At 39.1% G+C, this 27124-nt stretch overlaps 1 protein-coding gene across 3 annotated transcripts in view; it reads left to right on the forward strand.

Moving 5' to 3' along the window:
• SLC7A11 (solute carrier family 7 member 11) overlaps window positions 1-27124 on the forward strand; it is a 105532-nt gene that overhangs the window by 63926 nt on the left and 14482 nt on the right. For 2 of the 3 annotated variants that reach the window (XM_089302476.1, XM_008267436.5), the window contains 3 exons: window positions 22980-23103; window positions 24888-24991; window positions 25780-25876. In XM_089302476.1, coding sequence (XP_089158602.1) covers window positions 22980-23103; window positions 24888-24991; window positions 25780-25876 — 325 coding nt within the window. Of the gene's footprint in view, window positions 1-13381; window positions 14156-22979; window positions 23104-24887; window positions 24992-25779; window positions 25877-27124 lie in introns of those variants that run through there. The other variant, XM_089302477.1, reaches the window with a different exon arrangement.

Raw genomic sequence — 27124 nt, forward strand, 5'->3', positions numbered from 1 at the left:
AATATCTTGAAGGGTTTCTCCAATGTTCTCTAATAACTTAATGGTGTCAGGACGTAGATTTAGGTCTTTAATCCACGTTGAGTGGATTTTTGTGTAAGGTGTAAGGTAGGGGTCTTGCTTCATGCTTCTGCACGTGGAAATCCAATTTTCCCAGCACCATTTATTGAATAGACTGTCCTTGCTCCAGGAATTAGTTTTAGATCCTTGATCAAATATAAGTTGGCTGTAGATGTTTGGGTTGATTTCTGGTGTTTCAATTCTGTTCCATTGGTCTATCCATCTGTTTCTGTACCAGTACCATGCTGTTTTGATTACAACTGCCCTGTAGTATGTCCTGAAGTCTGGTATTGTGATGCCTCCGGCTTCTTAATACATTATCCCTCATAGTATTTTTTTTTTTTGTCTGTTCTACTTAATATGACTGGTTTAATTCTGTAATTATCACACAGTTATTCTTAAGTGTTGAAAATTAACTGAAATGTGATCCCTGTTAAACATAAGAGTGGGAATAAGAGAGGGAAGAGATGTATAATTTGGGGCATGCTCGGGCTGACTTGCCCCAATTGGTAGAGTTGGAAACATACCAGGGGATTCCAATTCAATCCCATCAAGGTGGCATGTGCCAATGCCATCTCACTACTCCAAGTGATCAATTTCAGTTCACAATTGATCATAATGAAAGGACTAAGAGTCAAAGGGAGCACATAAACAAGTCTAGTATCTGCTAACACCAACCGATAGAATAAATAAAGGGGAGAGTGATCCAACATGGGAAGTGAGATACTCAGCAGACTCATAGAATGGTGGATGTCCTAAATAGCACTCTGGCCTCAGAATCAGCCCTAAAGGCACTCGGATCTGGCTGAAAAGCCCATGAGAGTATTTCAGGCATGGAAAGCCAAGACACTCTGGCAAAAAGATCTCTGTGAGTGAGATCCCAGTGGAAAGAACAGGTCTTCAAAGAGGGAGATGCCTTTCTCTGAAGGGAGGAGAGAACCTCCACTTTGACTATGACCGTGTCTAAACAAGATAAGAGTCGGAGAACTCAAGGGGCTTCCATAGCTTTGGAAACTCATAACGGGTGCATAGGGAGATTACTGATGCCATAAACAGGAGTGTCAATTGGTAAAGTCAACAACAGGAGTCACTGTGCACTTACTCCTCATGTAGGATCTCTGTCCTTAACGTGCTGTACACTGAGGCTTAATGCTATAACGAGTACTCAAACAGTATATTTCACTTTGTGTTTCTATGGGGGTGCAAACGACTGAAATCTTTACTTAATGTACACTAAACTGATCTTCTGTAAAAAAAAAAAAAAAAAAAGAAAGAAATTATCAATTCCCAACTTGACTCTCACTGGGATTAAACATGACAATAGGTCTGATCTGATTTCATCATCATTTAAAAAAAATCATCTATTATTTTTCACTTTATGTTTCTGTGTGGGAGCAAACTGTTGAAATACTTACTTAAGGTATACTAAGCTGATCTTCTGTATATTAAGATAATCGAAAATGAATCTTGATGTGAATGGAAGGGGAGAGGGAGTGGGAAAGGGGAGGGTTGTGGGTGGGAGGGACGGTATGGGGGGGAAGCCATTGTAACACATGAGTCGTACTTTGGAAATTTATATTCATTAAATAAAAGATTAAAAAAAAAAAAAAGCAGGAAGTAGTGCCACTTAGGACGGGAGCCAGACTGAAGAGAACTGACAGCACCAGGTGCAGGGAGAGTCACACTGGTGTTGAGGAGGTAACTCAGAACTTGGCGTCAAGTGACTAAAGTTTCTCATGTTCATTCTTAAAACATTTAATTTTGTGGACTAAGCCCTGGTTTATCAGCTATAAAAAACAAATGATAGAACAGCAAATTCTGAATTTCCTTTTATCTCTAGCATGTTCACTGTTCATGGTATAAGATATTTGTCTTAGAGATGTTCATATCATAGGTGATATGCAAATACCTAGTTTGACAGGGAGAATATGTCATCCTGCGAGCACAGTCAGGAAGAGGAAAAGTAAACAAGAGGTCTCTCTCAGGAAAATTTAAGAAAAAAATGTCAAGGACACAGATAAAGAGAAAGGGAATCTGTGGCCCATGTCCAGATCCCATGATGATTAGGAGATTAGGCAGGACCCAGCTATCCTGAGTTATCTCAGAAAATGCTAAGAAATTTAGATAGTCACATGGAAGAATGGGTACCATGCAAATGGTAGCAGATAGGGTTGGAACTTAGTTATTAGGTCCAGGTTCTGAATCTATCCTTAAGTACAGGGTCTTGGGATATGTGGAGAAATACTGATGTGAATAACACTTCTTAAGAAAGTTACTAATGTTGTATGAAGATTAATCATTGTATCTGATTACTATTTTTATAGTTTGTAAACCTCCCTGGTCCATAGTCTTTTACAATGTGATTCAGTTGTTCTCAACTGCATAGGCATACAGGGAACTGCCTTTGTAGAGAGCAGTTTTCTCTCACAGGTATGCAGCATGTTAGTGTTCAACATTTCCAATAGTTCAGTAATGATTGCACTGGTTTATTGATAGTTTTATGCTGTCTACCCAAAAAAAGAGCAAGAACTTTGTAATAATTTTTCAAATGTACATGCATTTCTTTCCCTGACTCTTAAGTGAAATACCATGTCATTAGCTCATTCTTAACCCCATGTAGATTATCAGATCTGGATAAACAGACCATGAGTAAACACACTCTTTTTTTGGAGTTTATTGTCAAAGTGTGGATTTAATATTCATTTCACAAGGTGAAAGACACTCTTGTTTGCAACATTTTACCCTGGGAAACAGAAATTTTTTCAATCACAGAGATAGGCCTTTCTAATCTGTTGACATTGGAAATTGTTTTACAAAAACACATATTTTTATAATTGGATTTCTAAGGAGTCAAGCTCATAGTTTTCAAAAAAAAAAAAAAAAACCTCATGTTTTTCCTGGCTAACTATATACTGTTGTGTCATATTCTCTTTTATTCCATTTTCTTGTATTCTGTCGCTTAAAATTATAGAATTAAAGCTACAGCAATAGTTGTGAATGCAGTGATCAAATATAAAGACCACTGTTCATATATTAAGTTATACAATAGTATACAGAAAATAGTTTATGAAATCAAATTTGCAGAATAGTACTTGAATGGCATAATATGTGAAAAACTGAAGTTTATAATTTTGGCAGCAAAGTTGTTTATAGGGCCTGCTCAAATTACCCATGTCACCATTTTTTTTTCCCATTATTTTCTTTTATTTGAGAGTGGGAGTGGGCAAGGGGTAGAGCGGGCTCCCACCTGCTGGTTCACTCCCAAATATCTGAAACACCTGGAACGGACGAAGACAGAAGCTGGAAGGCAGGAACTTAATCTAGGTCATCTCTCATGTGGGTGGCAGGAAGCCAATTAGTTCAATCATCAATGCTACTTCACAAGGTCTGCACTGGCAGCAAGCTAGAATCAGGAGCTAAGATGGGTACTGGACCCAGTTACTCTCACATGGGAAGTGCTCTTTTTTTAAAAAAAATTATTTATTTATTTTTATTTATTTGAAAGAGTTACACAAAGAGAGGATAAGCAGAGAGAGAGAGAGAGAGAGAGAGGTCTTCCATCTGCTGGTTCACTCCCCAATTGACCGCAATGGCTGGAGCTGTGCTGATCCAAAGCCAGGAGTCTCCCATGTGGGTGCAGAGGCCCAAGGACTTGGGCCATCCCCCATTGCTTTCCCAGGCCACAGCAGAGAGCTGGATCAGAAGTGGCGCATCCGGGACTTGAACTCGCACTCATGGGATGCCGGCACTGCAGGTGGTGGCTTCACCTGTTGCGCCATAGCGCCAGCCCAGGAAGTGCATCTTAACTGGAGTCTTCCAGGTAGTCTAAATGCCTGCTGCAACACACAGTGCATTTGCTAGTCACCTCAAGTGACATAACCTCCAAAGTGGTTTTTTTCTGTTTTTTCCCAGATGCTGCTCCCTTGTTTTTAATGTTCTACTGCCATGATCATTCTCTCTGGGATAGATAGAAAAGGATGTGATGATGCCTCGAATTTGCAAAATTGTTTCAACTTTCCTATTACCCCTGAGTGGGAACAATTCTGTTTTACCCATTTACCTTCTCCTATTGACACACTGACATGGCCTAGCTCATTAAACCAACTCATAGTCACAGTTAACAGCATAATAACTTTGAAAGAATCAATCACAAAGGTTGGAAAAAGGGAAGTAATCATAGAGTTTCCAAAGCTTTCTTTGTAATGATGAGAAAGCCATAGAATTGGATTAATTTGTCTGTATTTACAAGTTAACATGCTCATTCCTTTCTAGAACTCATTCCAAACAGTGTTATTGAAAACAAATTTAAGAGAGATAGCTATGGTAAGATTGCAGCCTTGAAATTAGCAGGGAAAAAATGTAATCTTGGGAGTGACCTCCACATCATTTGAGAATAGAACAAAACTGCTTTGAAGTATACGAAAAAGCACTAATATTTGTTTGCATTCAACGTTCTAAAGCTGTTATCCATACAGATAATGAAAGACGGGCCTAGCCTGGTTGATGTAAGAAGTCTATTCCAGGTCATTTACTGAAAGTCATTTGGTTACAAGATTAAAACAGAAGCTTTATGATCAGGAAATGCTGACATGTTAGAATATGATAAGGTAATAGCTGCTTTTTAAGATCTCTAACATCTTTACACATACACTGGCTCTCAAAAAAGGTCTGCTGTTTCGTTGGGGGGCAATATTTTTGTTATTGATATTGTCAAACAATCAAAATCTCTCATCCTATATTCTGGCCTGAGACGAGAAAAAGAGAAATTGATACAGAAAACACGATTGACTTTTGTTTTCAGGCAGAAAATGACAAAATAAATGAGTGAGATGGATAGCCAGTGGAGGCTGTGATTCCAAGACAGAGTTTTGTATCTGCTCAGCGTCTTCTGGAAGGAAGGTTCCATATGTTTTAATATATGTAAGTGCTTAGCTGTTTGATCCTCAAGATTCAGCGTCCTGGTACCAAGGAGAGGTGCTCCAGTGGGAAGCACTGGGGAATAGCATCTGCAAGTTGAACTCAGGGATGTCTCTTTCTGAGCCCAGAGGCTGTTTGTCATCATGCCAAGCCACAGCTGAACTCTGAACTGCAGCTGGGCAGAGTGCTTCAGTTTCTATGTGGATGTGCTTTTCAAACCATTGAGTTTATGAGGCAAGCCTGTGACTGGGCAGAGCAGGTATTTCCTGTTCTCCAGGAGGCTGCTCCTGTTGTTGCCATTGCTATAGCAACACCTGGCTGGAATTCCCTCCCCTCCTTGCCCTTCCCCGCCCCACTTATCCAGGGGCACTTGGAAGTACAGGACATCCTGCTTGGCCTGTTCTATGTCTCTCCTAAAGGACACATCTTGCTTATTACATTTTTAAATGTTTCAGACACAGATCACCAACTAATAGTTCTAGCTCAGTGATCTACCAAGGTATTTCAAAAATTCATGGAAAATAGAATTAAAAGATACCTTCATCTTGGTGCAAAAATATTTTGAAATCCATGTGTAGTTTTTTAAATCATACGCATTTTATGTGCACTTTTTGATGACTCCACATTTGCATGGATTTCAAAAAATTTTTGTGCCCAAATATACATATTTTAACTCTGTTTTCTACCAACTTTTTGAAGTACCCTCATATTTAGTCAAGTACTAGAAAGCAAAATTTAAATATATTTGGTACCCTACTAGAAGAAGTTATACTTGGTGATTTTCTTAGTGATTTCAACATCAATATATACTCTTTCCCTTGTTTGAATTATAATAGTCAAATTTTAAAATGATGAAAAGTTATGCAGAAAATATTTAAGATCACCTGTAAGCTCTCAAACACACAAAATACCAGTATTCATTCTTACCAGTTTGATGGCCTTGTTTCCCCAATGCGTGTTGTGTACATGCACAATTTTCTTCATAACTTTGGTCTTATATGATGGATTTACCTGTTTGCTTATGAGGGCCATGGATTGGTCTGTGTTGATACTGCTGTATGCCCCAGCAGCTGCAAGGTACCTGGAAGTGTGCCCTGCCTTCTGGATTTGCAGGATCTCAGGCTCAATTCTAACCCTTTCTATTCATGTAACTGTGGATTTGTCCTGATTTTTCCGTTTCATTTCATTTTACTAGTTTTCCCAATGTCACTAAAATCTTAGTTAATGCCATTTTTAATGGTGGTATATTTTTCAGATGACTCTACCGATATTTATTCATTTGTCTGTTAGGCTTTTTAAATATTTTCACTTTTTAACATGTATTAATGCTGGTGTACATTTCATATGTGTCTTTACATTTCCAAAAATTTCTTAGGATAAATTTCTAGGAGAAAAGTATTGTGTTTAAGGTAATATACTTTTAAAAAATATTTATTTATTTGAAAGGCAGTCACAGAGAGGCAGAGGCAAAGCCAGAGAGAGAGAGAGAGAGAGGTCTTCCATTCCCTGGTTCACTCCCCAAAAGGCCACAAAGGCCGGAGCTGCGCCCATCTGAAGCCAGGAGCCAGGAGCTTCTTCTGGGTCTCCCACGTACATGCTAGGACCCAAGCACTTGGGCCGTCTTCTACTGCTTTCCCAGGCCATAGCAGAGAGATGGCTTAAAAGTGCGGCAGCCGGGTCTCAAACTGGTGCCCATATGGGACGCGGGCACTGCAGGCAGCAGCTTTACCTGCTACACCACAGAGCTGGCCTCCCTAGATTTTCAAGCCATTCAGATTTCATTATGATTACAGCTTATAGGACTTTGAATTGTACCTAAATATAATACTTTTTAATTTTTATATATTACCTTTATGATTATACATTTTTCTGCATTTCCTAGATCATCTACAACTCACTCCTATTTTTCTGTTTGTTTAATGATTTTTCCTGATTGTTTTTATATTGAACCCTTTGTCTGGAGTGACCTTTTTTTGTAGTGTGATATAATGTAGTCTTTTAGTCACCACTCCTGCCCTGAAGTTCTCAAAATCTCAGCACCACTGAACTGTCATACTAGTCTTCCAGTTAGGAAGAAATGACAATGACAGTTATTAAGTTTTAATAAAGTTGTATTTCAAGGTAATCTGTTTCTATTGGTATCAGCCAACTACTACACAAATTAATTATGCAAAGTTTATAATACTCTTTTTCTTACCTGGAAGGAATGGTGACCCTCAGTTATTACTATTTGCCTCTGAATAAAAGAACATTGGGTACAACCTACATTTACATGGAGGCAGTTTCTCCTCTGAGCTTTTCTAGCATCAAATGGGAATCTGCATTATACTTTGAAATGTAAAGCTCCTGGCTTTTCAGATTTTTTGGTACTTTTCTATTTTTTAAGATTTATTTATTTATTTGAAAGGCAGGTTACATAGAGGCAGAGGCAGAGAGACAGGTGTTCCATCTGCTGGTTTACTCTTCAAATGGCCGCAACCATCAGAGGTGGGCCAGTCCAAAGCCAGGAGCCTGGAGCTTCTTCCAAGTCTCCTGTGAGGTTGCAGGGGCCCAAGGACTTGGGCCATCTTCCACTGCTTTCCCAGGCCATAGCAGAGAGCTGGATTGGAAGTGGTGCAGCCAGGACTTGAACTGGCGCCGATATGGGATGCCTGCACTGCAAGTGGCGGCTCTACCTGCCATATCACAGCACCAATCCCAGTACTGTTAAACCCTTTTAAGAATACATTTTTTGAAATATTTTTAGCAAATAACAAATGGCAAAATATTAACAAAAGTTAATGGAAACATGCAAAAATATCCTTTATGAGCCCTGTAATTATTGAAACTATACTATAAGGTATTAAACATAAATATATTTAGTTATATATGTGAATACATATTTTATATATATGTATTCAATTAATTGGATTTATAATCCTGAGAAATAATCCTTTACTTTTTGTGTTATAAAAATGATACTAAACAGGGCCAGCGCTGTGGCTCACTTGGTTAATCCTCTGCCTGCGGCACCAGCATCCCATGTGGGCGCCAGGTTCTAGTCCCAGTAGCTCCTCTTCCAGTCCAGCTCTCTGCTGTGGCCCGGGAGTGCAGTGGAGGATGGCCCAAGTGCTTGGGCCCCTGCACCCGCATGGGAGACCGGGAGGAAGCACCTGGCTCCTGGCTTCGAATCGGCGTAGTGCACCGGTCACAGCGGCCATTTGAGGGGTGAACCAATGGTAGGAAGACCTTTCTTTCTGTCTCTCTCTCTCACTGTCTAACTCTACCTGTCAAATAAAAAAAAATGATACTAAACATACATCCTAGGCAATATGATGGGACTTCAAAAAATTAATGGAAAAATGGAATTAAAATATGTCTATTTTGATCTAAAAATTGAAACTCTTACATACTTTTCATGAACTGTATGAAATGCTGCCAAATATATTAGAAAGATTAAGATGCCTTTTCCTTCTTGACATCTTTCATCTATTTGAACCAACTTATCTATAGGAAACTATTTGAATCATGTATTTTTGAATTTCTTCTATGCCTGCTACTTTTCTTACAAAAGAGGGAATAGCAAAGTTAGCTCACTTTATGTCTAGCCTTTGTTTTCCCACAGTGATTCCACTTCACTTGGTAGAATCTAAATTATACATAAAGCATGAAACAAAATGTAGTTGCATTGTTCTTTCATGTGTATTAGTGACTAAGGAAGCTCAGTACCTGGATGGGGAGTGTGAACTGGCTGCGGGAGTCTATTTAGACTGGAGTCCTCCTTGTGCCCATTCCTGGTGTTGCCATCATCTCAGTCTGTCGTTCTTTGGCCATTTCCTGTAGATTTGTGAGGCACGCTCCCTTGCAAGGCTCTGAGGCTTTGTTGGTACCCTGACTCCCCACTGATGGCTGCCAGCTGATTGTACTGTGCTGTTTATGTGTTTTATGAAGAAATATTCATGTGTGGCTGCTGTGTTTGATATTAAATCTGAGATGAACTTCAGGAGGTTTCCTGCTTTTTATTAAAAATGATTTTGGCTAGGGGCAGTGTTATCCTGTTCATAAATCAGGTGTTCTCAGAGATTTAATAATTTAGAATTCACATGAGGATTTTGTGAAATAAACATTTCCTTTCTCTGTTAAAGCTGCCTCTTAACTTCCTTTTTTATTTTTTTCTATTCTTTTCATGGCTCTCATCTATATTTTAAATTCTTATTTTGGAAATTTGTACAGATTTATCTCATGGCTGTGGAAAATAATGTCAAAGAAAGAGTAAAATGATAATTTAATTTGGTTGAAGTAATTTAAATTTGGTAAGTTGCATGTCTTCCCATCACTACTTCAAACACACTTTTAATTGATTTTTTTAAATCTCAATTTATATTTTCCTAGGTAGTCATAACTCTCCTTGTTTTAGGGAATCATTTCTTTTAGGAAAAAGTTGACAAAAAGTTAAAGAAAAATAACAGAGGCAAAAAGGACCAGAATCCCTTCTGTTACAAACTACACTCAACACAGAGTTATCCTTGAGGGTGAAAAACAGCCCTGTGGATCCTATCAGAAATGTTTGCACTACAGCTTCAGGAGAAATACCTCCTTGAGGCTACTTTATAACATTTGACGAACAGTTTTAGTTTCTTAGTGGAACTTGGGGAGTATGAACATATAAATAAACATATTTGAAAAGACTGTTAGGAGCCAGACAATGTTTTGCCTTTCCTCACATTACTGATTGAGAATGGAGGGTGTTGAGGTGGGAGGCCTGTCTAGACACAGAAAGGAAGATTTCTCTGAGGGGAAGACTTTGCTCTGAGAGCAACTGATGAGAATGGGGTATCTTTGTGAAGATCTGGGGTGGGGTAGCATTGCAGGGAGAGGGCCCCTCATGAGTTTGCCTGTTGGATTTTGGATTCCATGAAAGGATGAATTTTCTGTGTAGTTGATGCCTTTATCGGCTTACTTATTAATGCATGGCATACAGAAAATATTTTATAAATGTTGGTTAAATGAATGAACTCTATATAAAGGATGGTGACAGATGCAACTGACAATAAATATCCTTAACAATGTTACCACAACTGACCTCTTGAAATTCAGATGATTTAAACTTTTTTTGTAATAAAGATGCATACACTAAAGGTGCATAATATTATAGTGATTTATGAAGATATTTCACACATGTGTATGATAATATGATCTATGCATGTGGCCTTCCAGAGATCTCCATGTGAAACTTTTTTAGACTTTTGTGGTGGGGACAGAACTTCCATCCCTTAAATGATCTTCTGAAATCATCCTGGTTTTTTTTTTTTTCAGCCATGCTGACACTTTGAAGTTAGAGCAATGGATTGTGCTTTGAGCACTGTATTCCTGGTTAAGGAGAGAATCATGTCTCCAAAAGACAGGAGAAGAGATTATAATGTTAGCCTCTTATTCTCTACTCTGAATGACAGAACAAAGCAAAGGAAGAAATTGCCTTAGGTTGATCTGATATACGAGTAAATGCTCAAACAAGTTTTCAAAGAATTCTGTTTTTAAAAATCTTGTGGATTAACTTTATATGCTAACATTATTGAATAATAAGTTTTCAAAGGAATGGACTTTACAGTTCACTAATTTAACACCCTCTTCAGCTGATGAGGAAGCTCAGAGGTAACTAGTGGTCTCTTGTGTTTCCACCACTCATAGAGACATGAATAGACCCAGCCTTCAGATTGGAGTCCAGAGACATTTTCATAATTCTATGAATTAAAATAAAGCAAATATCAAAGGAAAAACACCACATAAAAGATGGTGCCAAAAGCCAGTTTTCATCTTGGATGGTATATTTACATATAGAGAGAGCGTTCTTCACCATGGGAATTTCAGGAATGTAGTTGAGGAAAAATATAGAAAAGAAGAAAAACTAAGGTGTGGCTGAAGGTACATATTGCCTCTGATTCCCATGGGAAGGCAATCCCAGGGCCATGAGATAGCGTATTTGCCTTGAGAAAATTACCACTAGACAGAGGTTTGCCCGTGAATTTTTGTTGCCTAATAAAAGACATTAGTAAACATAAAATGAAGGCCCCAAAGATTATTTTTCAAAAAGTTTAACTTTTGAGCTCAAAGAGAAAAGATCACAGCATTTCCATTTCTGCTGGGAATATGAATCTTTGTAAATGGACAGCCTGAGGAGAGGAGAGGGAGAATTGTAGGAGGTTCTGCCTTCCTGACCTTTTCAGGGGGCTGTCAACGCTTCCAACCAGGGGTCTTCATCATCAATTTCTTGGCACAGACATATGATCTCTTTACCCTGGCAGGGTGTTCAGTCCATCAGGTCTACTTTTCTTTTTCTTTCCCTCACCTTTCCGTTTGCTCCCTTAAGGAGCTGTGTCATGTCCTCTGCAGTCCTGCATGGGACTTGCCACTTTGACTAAATCCAGTCCTGGACCCCCTGTCAAGTTCATACTTCTTTCACCAGGGTTAGCTTTATTTGCTGAAATTATTTTTTCCTTAATTATCCCAGGAGTATAAAAAGGGATTTGTTGCAGGGGAAAACTATATTCTACTTTATAGGATGAAATAGGTATTTACATGCATACCTGTATATTCATTCATATATGTGCATTTTATAAAACTAATTTATGTGTCTTCATAAACTATACTTTAGGAAGCCAGCTTAGGGTGCAAAGTTTGATGTAAGGGAATGACTTATGGTGCCTTTAGCAGTGGTTTTAAAGCTATCTTAAAGCATTGGAGCACACCATTTGTTTTATGGAGTTTTAATACATAAAACTAGTGAAAGACTTAAATGGTTTGACAACAATGTAGTCTAAAATCCTATCCATTATACACCCAATTTGAAAGCTACTTGTCTAGTTGACCACCAGACACTGAAGTAAAATGATTCCCGTTCATTAGACCATTATTGGCCAAAAATGTTTGAGGCAAATTTTGAAGGTAGAAATAGTTGTTCATTTGTCATGACTGAATGTCTCCATGTTTACCTGTTCCATTTCTTATCGTGCAACTATCAAAAATGAGACTGGACCTGGCTTATGTGTTTATAGTACAAGTGTTATCAGTTCCTTCTGAGATATGTGTTTGCAGCCTGAGGAGGAATTTTAACTTTTATTCCCATGTACCATGCCAAAGTGGTATATTTATTTTAAGGTGCCTTGTTCTTAGCTTAAGAGTATATTTATTTAACATTGTGTGTCTTAAGATGTGTCCTTGGGCAAAACGGGGGCAATTGTGCTTTGATCTTTGCTGTGTTGGTAGCAATTTTTAGAAGCACAGAAGATTTTGTATTTCAAAATAATGAACAATGGGGTATCTTTGCTTTGTTTCTGGGAAGTTTTAATAATAATTCATTTTTCTCTATCCCAGCTTTTCCAGATTAAAATTAGTTTTTGTTTGATATTTTAATTTGGGATACTACTTTAAATATTTTAGATCATATTTTGGCCTCTGATAAAAATATTATACTATAGAATAAAACTTAATGTGACCCCTTTTAACTAAAAGCTACCTAAGAGTCTTTATATAATTCATTTAATTTTTTTTAAAGATTTTATTTGTTTATTTGAGAGGTAGAGTTACAGACAGAGAGAGGGACAGGCAGAGAGAAAGGTCTTCCATCTGCTAGTTCACTCCCCAAATGGCCCCAATGGGCTGGAGCTGGGCTGATCCGAAGCCAGGACCTTCTTCTGGGTCTCCTACAAGGGTGCAGGGACCCAAGCACTTGGGCCATCTTCCACTGCTTTCCCAGGCCATAAAAAAGAGAATGGGATCAAAAGAGGAGCAGCTGGGACATGAACCGGCACCCTATGGGATGCCAGCTCCACAGGCGGAGGCTTAGCCTACTATGCCACAGTGCCAGCCCCCTTCATTTTTTTTTTTTAGTTAGAGGTGTGCTAACTACTGAAACATAAAGCACAACATTGCAGTAGCTTTAAGCAACCCAAAGTTTAAGTCATGACAATAGCCCATTATTGTGTGACTCACTGGCTGGTAGGCTTTCTTCCACATGCTGCCTCTGTGATCTGGACTCCTACCATAATGTGTCTTTGTCATGTTACAGTTCCTTTACAACTGACCCCCACTAGGAAAAGGGTGACAAGGCCACCTGCTTCTTAACCACCTTGATGTCAAGTTGACACAACTGCTCATATTTTGTTGGGAAGACTAAGTCATATTCCCCACAGAACTACTACGCAGTCTCAGAAATGTCTCTGAGTAGTGGATTCTCAGGCATGGCTTGTGCTTTGGATAGAGGAATGCAGTTTTTTGGTGGGTAGTTAATTTTCTTAGCCATAAATCTGAATTCTGAAACACTCTTAGGACAGGTATTTGGTGCAGCAATTAAGACAATGCTTCTCACGCCCACATCCCATTTCAGAGTGCCTGGGTTCAAGCCCTTTCTCTACTCTGAATTCTTCCACAGTGTGCACCCTGGGAGGCAGCAAATGACAGCTCAACTGCTTGAGTTCCTGCCACCCATATGGAAGACCTGCACTGAATTCCAGACTTCTGACTTTGGCCTGGTCTACCCCTGGCTATTGCACATCTTTGTGGGAGTGAACCAGCAGCTGCAAGATCTCTCTCTGTCTCTGTCTTTCTGTCTTTATAATTTCAAGACCAAAACACTAGCATAAAAGAGTTCACACAGAGATATTTCAGTATCTCAGTGTATTCAGAACAAGTCCAGAGGAAAATAATGACATTCAAAAATACATATTTTAAAAATAATATAACAAAATTAAGAACTGGACATTAATGTGAAATTTACTGTGATTAAATGTTTTGTCTCCTTAATTATTTAATTGCCAGCATTTTATTCAAAACCAATTTTGCTTCTGAACACTGGAATTTGCCTGCAAATAGGTTTGTGTTTATCCATGATAAATATGGATAACTGTAAGATATATGGGAGACATACTTTAAATCTTTAGAAAATGAGAAAAAATGAGATGCAAACAATGCAAATTTTTTGTTTGTGTGAAATGCAAGCAAATGGAAACTTACTCTGTAGCTACATTTTGCCAAATAATTTGATTCAGTCATGAATTTACTCTAATGGTGGGATAAAAATATTTATGGGATAAAAATGCTTATATTTATGTTTCTGAATGCTCATTACCCTGTTTCTGAGTTGTAAGTTTGCATTTTAGTTTATTTTTCTATATGGTCTTGATTAAAAGTGATCCTTTAAGCGGTTTTTTCTGTCGTTGCGCTGCAGTTTTTACCCTCTTTTGTGGATCTCTGTACATTTTTCCAAGCGCCTACTTCAGCTCTGCAGTCTTAATCTGTGTCTTCATTTCTTCCCTCTCCCTACAGGTCTCTCTGTCTTCCCTTTTTGTTCTTCATCTGTTTCACAATGGAGAATGGTGAGATTTAGATTAGACATTGGTGATATTGAAATTTAAAATGTTTCAGTAAAAATACCGATAGCCTTGCCATGGTTCAGTAAAAAAGAACAGGGCAGGTATTTAATGCTAGTAGAAATCATTGGGATCATTGTGTACATTTATGTGACAATATGCTTGTCACATCACTATGTTCAGCCTTGGCTCAGAATTGCCATTAAGCAAAAAATATGAACCATGAGCCTTCAAGAATTTCACAAACAGGCTTATTAAATGTTTTCTTCTCCATGTACAATTATTCGTTCCTTGAAAACCTATGCCTTTCCCACAACTTATTATTTCTCCTCAAATTCACTTCTTTTCAAATGCTTTTAATAGCCCCTTCCTACTTATAGGGGATCACTAGAGATATAGCCACAGTACCAAATGACAATTAGGCCTGCTACTGAAAACCCATAAAGAAATTGGCATGATTTTAGTCACCTAAAGTCTATTTTTTTTTTCAAGTCTGGAAAACTTTCAAGAAAAGTTACTTGTAATTCAATCCCTCTTTCCCTGTTAAAAATGTCAGAAATCACATAGCCAGATAGAACAGTTCCATGTCTAGGGTCTCTAGAGAGTCCAGTCTCAGTAAGAGTCAGGAAACTGTGAAAAAATGGAAAGAAGAGAAAACATATGAACGAAAAAATATGGGTAGTTTTTTGAAATATATTCATTTTTTTTTGTTTGCAATACATGGCTGGAGCTTGGAGGGTATGATAAAATTTACAGGTCTAGTAATAAACGGAAATTCAACACAAAGCAGGTTGGTGGATCAAAGAAAAGTTGCTGTTGGGTCAGTTCTACAGCTAAGCTATCAAAGTCTCTATAGGGTCACTATAATGAAAATCTGAAACAAGCCTGATTCTAAAATAAGTGCTTTCAATCAAAAGGAACTTAATATAATTATAAATACTTAATGTTAAAATGAATCACAGTTGCATTTCAATTATATATAGCAAATAGTTACCAGTTTGCCAGCAGAATAAAAAAAAAAAACCTTGAAAAACTCCTGAATTCCATTTTATTTTTGTCATTTTACAAATTAAGAAGTTTGCCATTTTCTTGCCCTTCTTGAAGTTTCATTTTTTTCTCCTTCCTCCTTTTTTTTTTTTCTGAATGCTTAATATGAGTGTTAAAATATTCATGTTTTTTAAACAGAAGATGTGAAGCATCACTATTTCCTGTAGAAGAATAGAGCACAGGAGAGAAGGTTTTAACAGAATTGACTGTCATTGTGCCCAGACCATTGAGCAAAGACAAGTTTAGTTGCATCAGGATTGCTGAGTTCTTTGGTCCTTTTGTGTAGAGCCAGCACAGGGGATTGTGTGAGACCTATTTTGGCTGACACAAATCTCAGAAGATTTTGTTCAAGTTATAATACAGTCTTGGAATATTCTAAATATAAGTAATTAGAAAATTACTTATGTGTTCTGAGTTTCAGAAATCCCTCTAACCTTCAGATTTCTTTGTCTCTTGAGAATCAAGCTGGTTTTATTCATTCTGTTGTCATAGCAGGAGTCACTTTAACCAAAATGGAGTATTAGAAACACTAGTCATTTTTGATGTTTTATCGGAGTTATAAGGCACATTAGAAAATGCATCTCTTGCTGTCTAACTTGCTAGCTGTTTTTGTGCTATTAGGTGCACAGAAAAATAACTCTGACGTAGAATATGTCACACTGCAACAATGGGTCTTCTAATAATCATGTCATTAATATAGACTGGAACACTTATTTGTTAGTGTATAAGAATCCTGGGGAACTTGTATGGAGGGTTAAAGCAGACACGAAGCAGCCACAATGTCATGACAGGATGTATCATGTGTGGAACTTAGAACTGGAAGAGCTGGGGTCAAATTCTCGCCCTCACACTTATTGCTGTTGTGGCCTTAGTTATGTCATATAGCCTCTGTGAGCCTTGGTTTCCTCCTTCAGAAGGCGAGGGTATTACCTCCCGTTTCAGTGAGCTGCTGTGAATTTTGTTTGCTTGTTTGTTCATATTCTGCCCATTCCACAAATGACTTCAAATGGCATGCATATATTTAAATATAAAATAAAATATATTTGCTAGGACTGGTGCAAATATAAGCCATCAGCCATGGGAGGTCTCTTATTTATTTATTTATTTATTTGAAAGAGTTACACAGAGAGAGGAGAGGCAGAGAGAGAGGTCCCCCATCCGATGGTTCACTCTCCAACTGGCTGCAATGGCTGGAGCTGTGCCGATCCGAGGCCAGGAGCCAGGAGCCCACTCCAGGTCTCCCACACGGGTGCAGGGGTCCAAGGACTCGGGCCATCCTCCACTGCTCTCCTAGGCCATAGCAGAGAGTTGTATTGGAAGTGGAGCAGCCGGGTCTTGAACCTGCGCCCTTATGGGATGCAGGCGCTTCAGGCCAGGGCGTTAACCTGCTGCGCCACAGCTCCGGCCCCAGGGAGCTCTATCTCTTAACAATGGATATATTTGAAGATGTGTCAGAGACTTCCATTTAGCAATTTCAAATAAAAGAAACACTACCCATGTGTGACACAGGCTGGTTAAAGATGCCTATTTAAAGTAAGCCTTTAAGAGGGAGTGGGTTTTTGGTGTAGCAGTTAGGATGCCTTTTGGGATACTGATGTCCCACATTTAAGTGCCTGGGTTTGAGTTATGGCTTTAACTCCTAAATCTAGCTTCCTATTGATGCATACTCTGGGAGATAGCAGGTAATGGATCAATTAGATCCTTGCCACCCACATGGGAGAGCTGGAAGGAGTTACGGGCTCCTGGTTTGGGCCTGGTCCAACCACAGCTATTGCAGGCATTTGGGGGAGTGAACCAGTAGTTGGGAGATCTGTCTCACCAGCTCTCCTCTGAGTAAATAAAATAAATAAAAATTAAAAGCCTATAAGAAGAGTAGACTACCACAGACTTAAAAAAAAAAGATTTATTTATTTGGAAGGCAGAGAGATAGAGAAAGAGAATCTTCCATCTGCTGGTCCACTTCCCAAATGACAGCTGGACTGGCCCAGACCTGGCTAAAGCCATGAGCCAAAAATTCCACCTGGGTCTCCCCTGTGGTGGCAAGGGTCCTTGGGCCATCATCATCTGGCTCCAAAGTGCATTAGCAGGGAGCTGGATGGGAAGTAGAACAGCCAAGACTGGAACCTATACTTCAATATGCAATGCTGGTGGTGTCACAAGAGGTGGCTTAGCCCACTGTGTCACAACCCCAGCTCCCCACAGATCTTTTTGATTTAATGTCATTTGCAACTGATAAAACCATCAGAATCTCACACATTTATGTCTCTTAATTGAAAATAGCATATATGAGAACAAGGTCTTAAGGATTAAGTGATTCTTTTCAATAAATTTATATTTTGTTTAACCTTTATGTATAAATATTTGAGAAAGGGTAGAACTCACTGATGTGTCATTTTATTCAGCTTAAAGACAAAGCTTTTGTTGTACTTGAGACTGGTGGATAAGGTAACAGGAGCCTTTGAAGCACCAGTGGTGTGCTGGTTCATCCTCTAATTCCTTTTATTATCCTGTGCCATTTACCTTAATCTTGGGTTCCTAACCATGCTTATCTGCCCTCTGCATCTAAAGCCTCCACAAAGATTGCTCTAGCATGGCCTAATAGCTTTTATCAGCTCACCCAGTTGCTCTTATTCTTTGATGCTTGAAACCTAGGAGTTAACCATGTGGTGCGAAGCCCTTGTGAACCAGTCATCTGCTCCCCTCTGTAAATGATGCCCTTTATGCCACAATGGCTAAGAGAGCCCCTGCCCTCTTCCCTTAGTCAAAGTGAAGTAGAATCTAAGGACAGAAGCTGGTTGTTGCTTTGCCGCACCCACTCCCATTCTCATGGCTTAATTTTGTCTAACTAGAGAGAAATCACTGAGTATATTGTGCATTACAAGATTAGGCCTCTCATTTTTACTTTAAGTCCCTGTGATCCTCCCTCCCACCCCATATCTATATAGTACATTTGGTTGATAGTAAAGTTGCTAATGATCCATTTCAGACAAGTATGCTTGGTTGACTCTTTTTCTAGAAGCTTTATCTGGGAGAGTTTAAGAACGACTCTGTTTCTTTCTAAATAATGGATAATAAAAATGCCTGTTTCTTAAACAGTGAAACCTTGTGAAAACCATCACTTGACATTGGAATCATGTGATAAAGAAAAATGATCAAAAAATATGGAATTTTCCCTGCTTTGTACAAGGAATACGTTACTCATAAGGACTTTCAAATACACTTTATATTTTTTTCTTTATGGGGGAAAAAAGCCACTGTAATCCAAAAGCTGTACTTTGGAAATTTATATTTATTAAATAAAAGTTAAAAAAAAGAAAGAAAAAAATATCAAGTTTATTTGAAAGTTCTTATGAGTAACGTATTCCTTGTACAAAGCAGGGAATGTTTCACGGTTTTTATCATTTTTCTGCATCACATTATTCCAATGTTTCACTGTTTTATAATAAGTATAAAGTACTGTTTGAATACTAGTTCTACCATTAATTCACATAGTATAACATATTAAGGACAGAGATCCTACATAGGGAGTAAGTGCACAATGACTCCTGTTGTTGATTTAACAATTGACATTTTTGTTTATGATGTCAGTAATCACCCGAGGCTCTTGTCATGAGTTGCCAAGGCTATGGAAGCCTTTTGAGTTTGCCAACTCTGATCTTATTTAGACAAGGTTATAGTCAAAGTGGAAGTTCTCTCACTCACAGAGATCTTTTAGGGTTTTTTTTTTTTTTTTTTTTTTGTGTGTGTGTGTGTGTGTGTGTTTGCCACAGTGTCTTGGCTTTCCATGTCTGAAATACTCTCATGAGCTTTTTAGCCAGATCCAAATGCCTTAAGGGCTGATTCTGAGGCCAGAGTGCTGCAAATAAACTTTATATTTAATAATTATAATTTCCCTGAAAATGAATAGAGTTTAGGCATTCACATGCATTAGTGACTAAAATGCCCTGATTTCAAGGTAAGAGTGTGTGTGTGTGTGTGTGTGTGTGTAAAATGCAGCTGAATTCTGCTTTTCCTATGACCAGTATATCCTTGAACAATTATTTAAACTTTGGAACACTCTATCTCCTCATGTGTAAAGTAGTGCTGACATTTCTTTTTTTAATTTTAAGTTAAGCCACCATCTGCAGCACCAGCATCCCATATAGGCACTGGTTCAAGCCCTGGCTGCTCCACTTCCGATCCAGTTCCCTGTTAATGCATCTGAGAAAGCAGTGGAGCATGGCCCAAGTCTTTGGGCCCCTAAACCCACATGGCCCCTGGTTTCTGCATTTGGCCTGGCCCAGCCCTGATCATTGATGCCATCTGGGGAGTTAACCACTAGATGGAAGATCTCTGTCTCTATGTCTTTTTCTCTTTCTCTCTCTCTCTAATTCTGATTTTCAAGTAAATAAATACATCATTTAAAAAAGTAAAAGTGTATTTATTTGAAAGGCAGAGAGGGAGAGGGAGGGGGAGAGAGAGAGGGAGAGAGATGGAGAGAGAGAGCGCGGAGTCTTGCATCCTCTGGTTCACTCCCAAAATATGCACAACACCCAGGTCTGGGCCAGGGTGAAGCCAGGAGCTGGGAATTCAATCCAGGACTCCCACATGGTTAACAGGGAGGCAAGTATTTAAGCCATCATTTGCTGCTTCCCACGGTGCTCATTAGCATGAAACTGGACTGGGAGTGGAGCTAGGACTTGAACCCAGGCACTTCTATATGGGCTATTGGTGTCCCAAGCAATGTCGGAACTGCTGCACCATAATCTTCTTTGATGTTTCTAATTCACAAAATTTTTTTTCTGTGATAAAATGGGACCAATAAGGAAAGTGCTTCATAAAAGCTGGGCACAGAGTAGCCCAATAGCAACAGCTGCTGCTGCTGATTTTGTTATTAACAAACTGAGAGAGAAGGGAAACTAACTTAGAAGGTTGGTATGTTTAGGATCCCTTCGGCTAAGATTCATTTAGCAAATCTCCCTGAGTGACCATAACATCTAGGCAGGGAACAAGTAGGGATGCCAACTTGGAGGAGTGGGGCTGGGAGGCTCCATTCTGTGCTGGAGGGCCATGGTCCCAACTTTCAGACTTGTTTCTGCTGTTTTGCAGTGTTGTGTGATGTAATAGTGTTCCCTATCCTGGACAGGTCAGGCAACTTCATTGCACTTAATAGCAAGTCCCCTAGTCTAATCCTTTTTATTAGAGGAAGATTTATATATATTAATCATATGCTTTTAAGGAGTTGAGAGTTTTTTATCTCCTGCTCTCCCTCTGTGTTTCTTCCATAGAAAGAATTTATTCCTCATCTGGAGATATTATAAAATTTGAAAAGATTCAAGTTGAAAATAATACAGTGAGTGGTAGAAAAACTGCAGGTCTACTTTCCTGGTTCTCTACTCTCCCTTTGGCATTTACATATAGCATTTCTTTCCAGGAAACTGAATTAGTCTTTCATTTGCTTTATGCTATTCAGACTCTTTGCATTGAGCTAGCCTTGTGATTTCCTCGGCTTGACTCCAACATTTATCAATCACAACTAGCAATGCATATGATGATGCTAACAGAGTATCCCATAGGACCTTCCTCACACAGGGGCACAGGAGCATCTGCTATTTTCCTATCAGGATGCCAGGATTTGGAGGTCAATGTATTCCCCCATCAAGGCATAAGACTTTGGGGAGCAGGGGAAGTGTCAGGCTCCAAGCAGAATAATGAATGGCAGCCTCTGACTGGCTGGGTTTGCCTGTTCTCATCAGGGGATGTTGCTGTTCGGCATAATGAGTTGGGTCTTCGTGTTCTAAACACACCCGGTCTGGGCAGTGAGGCAGGCTGTGCCTTTTCTTCCCCCCTGGTTCTGAACTGTGATTTCACCTTGGAAGAAATTATATTGAGGTCTTCATTAGTGGCACCCAGCAGGGTGAAGGCTCCATAACGGCTGATAAGCACTGCTGCTAAAACCGATCCGCCTTTGTGCAGGGAGTTGAAGGTTTAACTTGCCTGAGCTGGAAAGAGTCTGAAGAGGCGATTATGTTAAGCAAGTAATGTGTATCGGTAACATGGAATCAAATTATTAGGGTCAGTAACTTCCCAACTTTCCCAGCGCATTAAATGAAGACATAATATTGCATTTGTGCTGGGTACTTCTTGATGCCACACAATGTCAGCACTGTCTGGTCATCTGTTCTTCACAGCACGTCACCTCTAATTTCATGGGATTATCTGTGCTGTGGCTTTATTAGATACTCATGATCTTGAGCTTCCTTTGAACTCACAGCAGGGCAGTGCAAAGTCATTATTGTGAACACTTCTGTACTTCCTGTATATGATATACAAAAATATTATTGCCATCATGTAGAAAGGTAGACATATTCCTTTATCATTCTTCCAAAAAGCCTGCACTTATTTGCTGAAAAGGGAAGCCTCTGAAGGGGAAAACACTGAGTGTGGAAAATGGTTTTGAGACTAGTATCAGAAAGGTGTAAAAGTGGTCGCTTCATGTTAGGTATTAGAAGATATTCATTCTCAAAGTGTTGCTCTCCTGGTCAGCTGTCTCAGAATCACCTACAGATTTGGGGGAAATGCAAATCAGAAACTGGGGTAGGGTTCAGCCATCTCTCTCTCTCTCTCTCTGTCTCTCTGTGTGTGTGTGTGTTTAAGATTTATTTATTGAGGCCAGCGCTGTTGCGCAGGTTAGTCTTCCGCCTATGGAACAAGCATCCTTTCTGGGCACAGCTTTTAGTCCCAGCTTCCTCTCTTCCAATCCAGCTTTTTGCTGATGGCCTAGGAAAGCAATAGAAGTTGGCTCAAGTCCTTGGGCCCCTGCACCCATGTGGGAGACCCAGAGGAGACTCCTGGTTTTGGATTGGCACAGCCTCCAGCTGTTGCGGCCATTTTGGGAGTGAACCAACGGATGGAAGACCTCTCTCTCTCTGACTCTGCTTCTCACTGTCTGTAACTCTACCTGTCAAATAAATAAGTAAAATATTTTTTAAAAAGATTTATTTAATTTATTTATTTGAAAGGCAAAGTTTAGAGACGGGCAAAGAAAGAGAAAGCAAAAGTGGTCTTTCACCATCTGGTTCACTCTTCCAATGGCCACAATAGCTGGGTCTGGGCCAGGTCAAAGCCAGGATCCTGGAAATCCACTGGGTCTCCCACATGGGTGGCAAGAACCCAAACACTCAGGGCGTCTTTCACTGCTTTCCTGGCAGAGAGCCGGATAGGAAGTGGAGCTGCTGGGACTCAAACTAGAGCTTACATGGGATGCTGGCATTTCAGGAAGTGGCTTAACCTGCTCTGCCACAATGCCTACCCAAGCAGTCTGTTTTAGCAAGGCTTCTAGGTGGTTCTGATGTGTGCTTAAGTTTGTGGAATATTGTTATAGCATTTATGGAGTATATGAATGGAGTAGATCCATATGTTCCAGGGGCATAGCAGCAGTGTAGACAGATGAATCTGTTCCCAGGGACCTTATTAAATTACAAAGGAACATGTAGCACTTTACCCTGATGAAATGTTTAGGTATACCCAACAGAGCCTATAATTATCATGGATCCCATTATATAGTCTGTTATCTTCTCTAGTGTCAGTGACTAAGAAAACATTACTAATAGGTGATTTCTTTGTGCATTTCAGAACTGTTCCTCTTGCAATATGTATATCCATGGCCATCGTCACCATTGGCTACGTGCTAACAAATGTGGCCTACTTTACAACCATTAGCGCTGAGGAGCTGTTGCTTTCAAATGCAGTGGCAGTGGTAAGTCCAAGTTGGGAAAATGCCAATTTGAATTTAGGTTAATGAGTTGATGCAATTTTGTAGTAGTTCCCTCCAGCAGAAAGTGTTTTGAAATTCAGTAATCTTTTCTTGACCTGAATGAAAATGAATATTTTAAAAATTTAGAGCACACCTTAGCATATTCCATTTTACCAATGCAGACAGATTCTTTTTGTGATGTCCCTTTATTTTTAATTTCTTGGAAAGCATTTCCACGCATATATGCTTGAAACCCTCTCTTTAAGGGGAAGTGGGCAGTTACTGAGTCTTAATGAATGCCTTTTCTAGGTATGAAAATTACAATTTATTATGCACTCTTTTCTGTTTGTAAGCTAGTCACATGATAACTTTGAAGCCTTTTCCCAAGGTATAACTTAAGAATTTTCACGTGGATCATGTGTCCACATGTTTGTGCCAGTGTAACATATTGTATATTAATCCAAGGATATTAATAAATTGGGGAAAATACTTGGTTATTCAAAGTTAAACAATTGCTAAGGTACTTTTTTTGGAATATTAAAGATGCTAATAGACATTTTAACTCCCTAGAAACTAGATACACATCATTTTCCAAAATGTATTTGACTTTAAGACTATCTTTGTTGCTGAAGAGCATGTATTAGGGCTGGTATTCTGTGTCACATGCTTTTTTTTTTTATTGCTAAAAACTTAGCTAGTAAGAGAGCATTCACTCACGACCTCATAACAATGAACTTCCCATCAGTGGATGTCAGTTCCTTTTAACATAGTGTTACCTCACATCAGCAACATCCAAAGAGAATAAATTATCTCATTTCATATGAACTTATGTGTGAGTTCACCATATTAAAATAAGACTTCCAACTGCTTTAAGTCCTATCAGACCATCAAATGTACAAAGCTTATTGCTGTCAGGTCAGTCATTTCATCTCTCCAGACAAAGGGCAGCACTTATTCTTTGGACATAATGTGCTCCATTAATTATACAGCACCAGTCACGTCAAGGTCGATCGCAGAGTCCCACGTTTTTTGAGACAATACATCCTTCATGGGAATTTGCGGTATTGCGTACATACCATGACACAAAAATAAATTTCAGAATTTTTGTTTATCTTTCATACTTTCAGTGGTGTGTTGGATTTGTATTTGTGTTCCAGCTTTAAATAGGAAACCACAGAATGAACTGACAGATCCCTAAGGGGGAGGATGTGACTCCGTACCAAGAGGCTCAGCTAGTGTTATTTTTCTGGGAAAACGATTTTCAGAGCTAATCATGTATATGCTATAAGTGATCACATCATCAATTATTAATCCCCTGAGAGTATATTGGTATATGAAACAGATATCTACAAATACTTCTTAGTGTACATGTGTGCATCCGTATAAAAATGTGGCCTTTGCGCTAAAGAGAAGGTGTTGTGCAGAAGGATTTCTGGCTTCCAAAGCTGAACTTCTGAACTGCATTTTTTCCACTTACCAGGGTCAGAGATGACACACATCACAGTTGATAAAGATTCGGCAAATGGATCATTGCTTTTTGAAAGGAGAGAGAAGGTGATTGTTTAGACCTTTGCCCATAGTTTTGCAACAAGCAGTGCTGTGGCACCTGCTTTTGATTATTGTCTGTGGAGTTAGTCTGACCCTAGCCACAGAGAAGGATTATAAAACATCCACGTATCAGCAGGCTAATAGAAAGTCATAGAGCAAGTTTGGCCTAAATTGTTTCATTTTATTCCACTTTCTGGCAAAGCATTAATTTGCCTTTTTTTCTTTTCTTCTTTCACTAGACCTTTTCTGAGCGGCTCCTGGGAAATTTCTCATTAGCAGTTCCGATCTTTGTGGCCCTCTCCTGCTTTGGCTCCATGAATGGAGGTGTGTTTGCTGTCTCCAGGTGAGTGGGTTCACGAATTTCCAGAAACACATTTCTGTTTTTGAAATTGGATGTGATAAGGATAACTTTAGAAAGAAAAGAAATAGTGACTCCAAACCAGTTGTTTTTAAAGGGACATGCAAGGCTGTGGATCCTTACTGTTCCTATTATCAACAGTTTATTTTATTCTGCCCATTAGAGGGCACTGCTTGTCTACGCATAGCCTGCTCTGAAGATGGGCATGTGGCTTTTTTTTTTTTTAATAGTATGTCTACAGAGTCTAGCAATAGCATTTTATTTCTACTGATAAAATCTTTGTTTCTTTAAAGTTACCAAGAAAAATATAGACACTGAACATCACCACCCTACCATCTGTATCTCCTTCGTTTTGTTTGATGCAAAATTCCTTTTGTTGTAATATGATAAGATTAAAATCTAGTCAGATAATTATGAATGCTATGTGAGTGTGTGTATGTATGTTTGCTGGACTGAATTGACACCATATGTATTTAAAGTTAAATTTAAAGCTAAATTCATCATATCTATGTGTATGTAAGGAACAAGATTAGACAGATATTGCTATTCTTTCTCCTCAAAGAATAATATAATATGTTGTCAGATTTTGTAAAATTCAAATTCATATTTCTTATGACATTTTCTCTGAAAAATGAAACCTCAGTTATCACCGAAACAGCTCCTAACCATTTGGTATGAATAAGATGCAAGTTTTTTTTTTCTGTGGTTTCTGGATTTTCCCTTTGAAATAATCAATTATACAGTGAACTCCACCCACATTTTTCTCCCATCAGGTTATTCTATGTTGCGTCTCGAGAGGGTCACCTTCCAGAAATCCTCTCCATGATTCATGTCCGCAAGCACACTCCTCTGCCAGCTGTTATTGTTTTGGTAATGCATATTCACAAGTATATCTCGATATAACCTCAAATAACAAGTTAGCACAGAGGAATTCAAGCCAGATTTCTCAGACAATGCTTTCCTTTCCCATCCATTACTGAATCGGCTCTCGGGGTGTCGAGGAGTTTGAGAGGCAGGATATTTCCTGTTGCTTTCCTTTCCTCAGTGATGCTGACGAGTGTTTGATGCTTTGGGGTAACAGTCACACCATTTCTCTTTTACCTTGGTAGGCATTTGCGAGGTTGCAGGAAAATGATCAGACGGCACCTCTCGCTGTCATAGAGCCTCCCAGAATAGGGTGTAGGGTCACAAATTTCAGCTCTGAGAGCAGAGCTGGAAGCCACAGCACCAGATTACCCAGATGTCTTATCATAGGCCCCTTATAATGAAATGTACGCAAAACCATGCAAAGAATCAGTGAAATCCTAGGCAGTGCAATGATTCTGTGATTAAAAGTGAAACATTTGAGAGCAACCCGACAGAAAAGAAATTGAAGCACCACAACTGAAATCTGAGTTGTAGAACTCTTTTTGTAGAGAATAATGTTTGTGAAATGTGGGACACAAAAGATTGTAGGAGGTGTAAAAGTCCGCAGATACCCATTGGCAATGTTATATTCATTTTTACCCACGTTTTTGGAACGTTTTTCTCCACTAGAATCTGCTGTCAGGAATATTATAGAATACCTTGAACATTTTTTTTTCCCCTGCGCATTTAATTTGTTTCAGAATGTTTCCTTGAAATTTCTTTTTAAGGTACGCACATTCTCTGTGCATATCTGGAAGTGCAAGTCACTTGTGGGAACAGAATGTATTACTCCGTGAAGAGGGCTTTCCTTTTAAGCCTCTGCTATCAGTCATGCTGTCCTTGGCATGTGCAGCTGCAGGGACTTACTCTGCTGATCTCCGCACTTCATTCTTTTCCACAATCTTGAGGGTCACACACGGCAGGCACACGGGGAGAGCAAATGTGGAAGAAGCAAAGGTCATCGTTTTGCATTCGGGAGCCAACAGGGTCACCTAGAAGTGGCTGTGTTTCCTGTGTGTATGCAGTCAAGAGCTCAGCAGGAGACTTTCACAGTTTCCTGTATATTTTCCAACTGAGTGCATTTTAAATTTTTATTACTACTTACTTCCTAATCTCAGTCTCTGGGCCTTTACATTTTGAGTCATTGGATATCCTGTCTTTTACTCTTTGAAAACCCGGTCTGTTCTCTTCTTTCAACTGTACAAGGAACTA

This window comes from Oryctolagus cuniculus, chromosome 8, assembly GCF_051225735.1.
Source record: "Oryctolagus cuniculus isolate XC-2025 breed Fujian yellow rabbit chromosome 8, ASM5122573v1, whole genome shotgun sequence".
Taxonomy (NCBI): Eukaryota; Metazoa; Chordata; class Mammalia; order Lagomorpha; family Leporidae; genus Oryctolagus; species Oryctolagus cuniculus.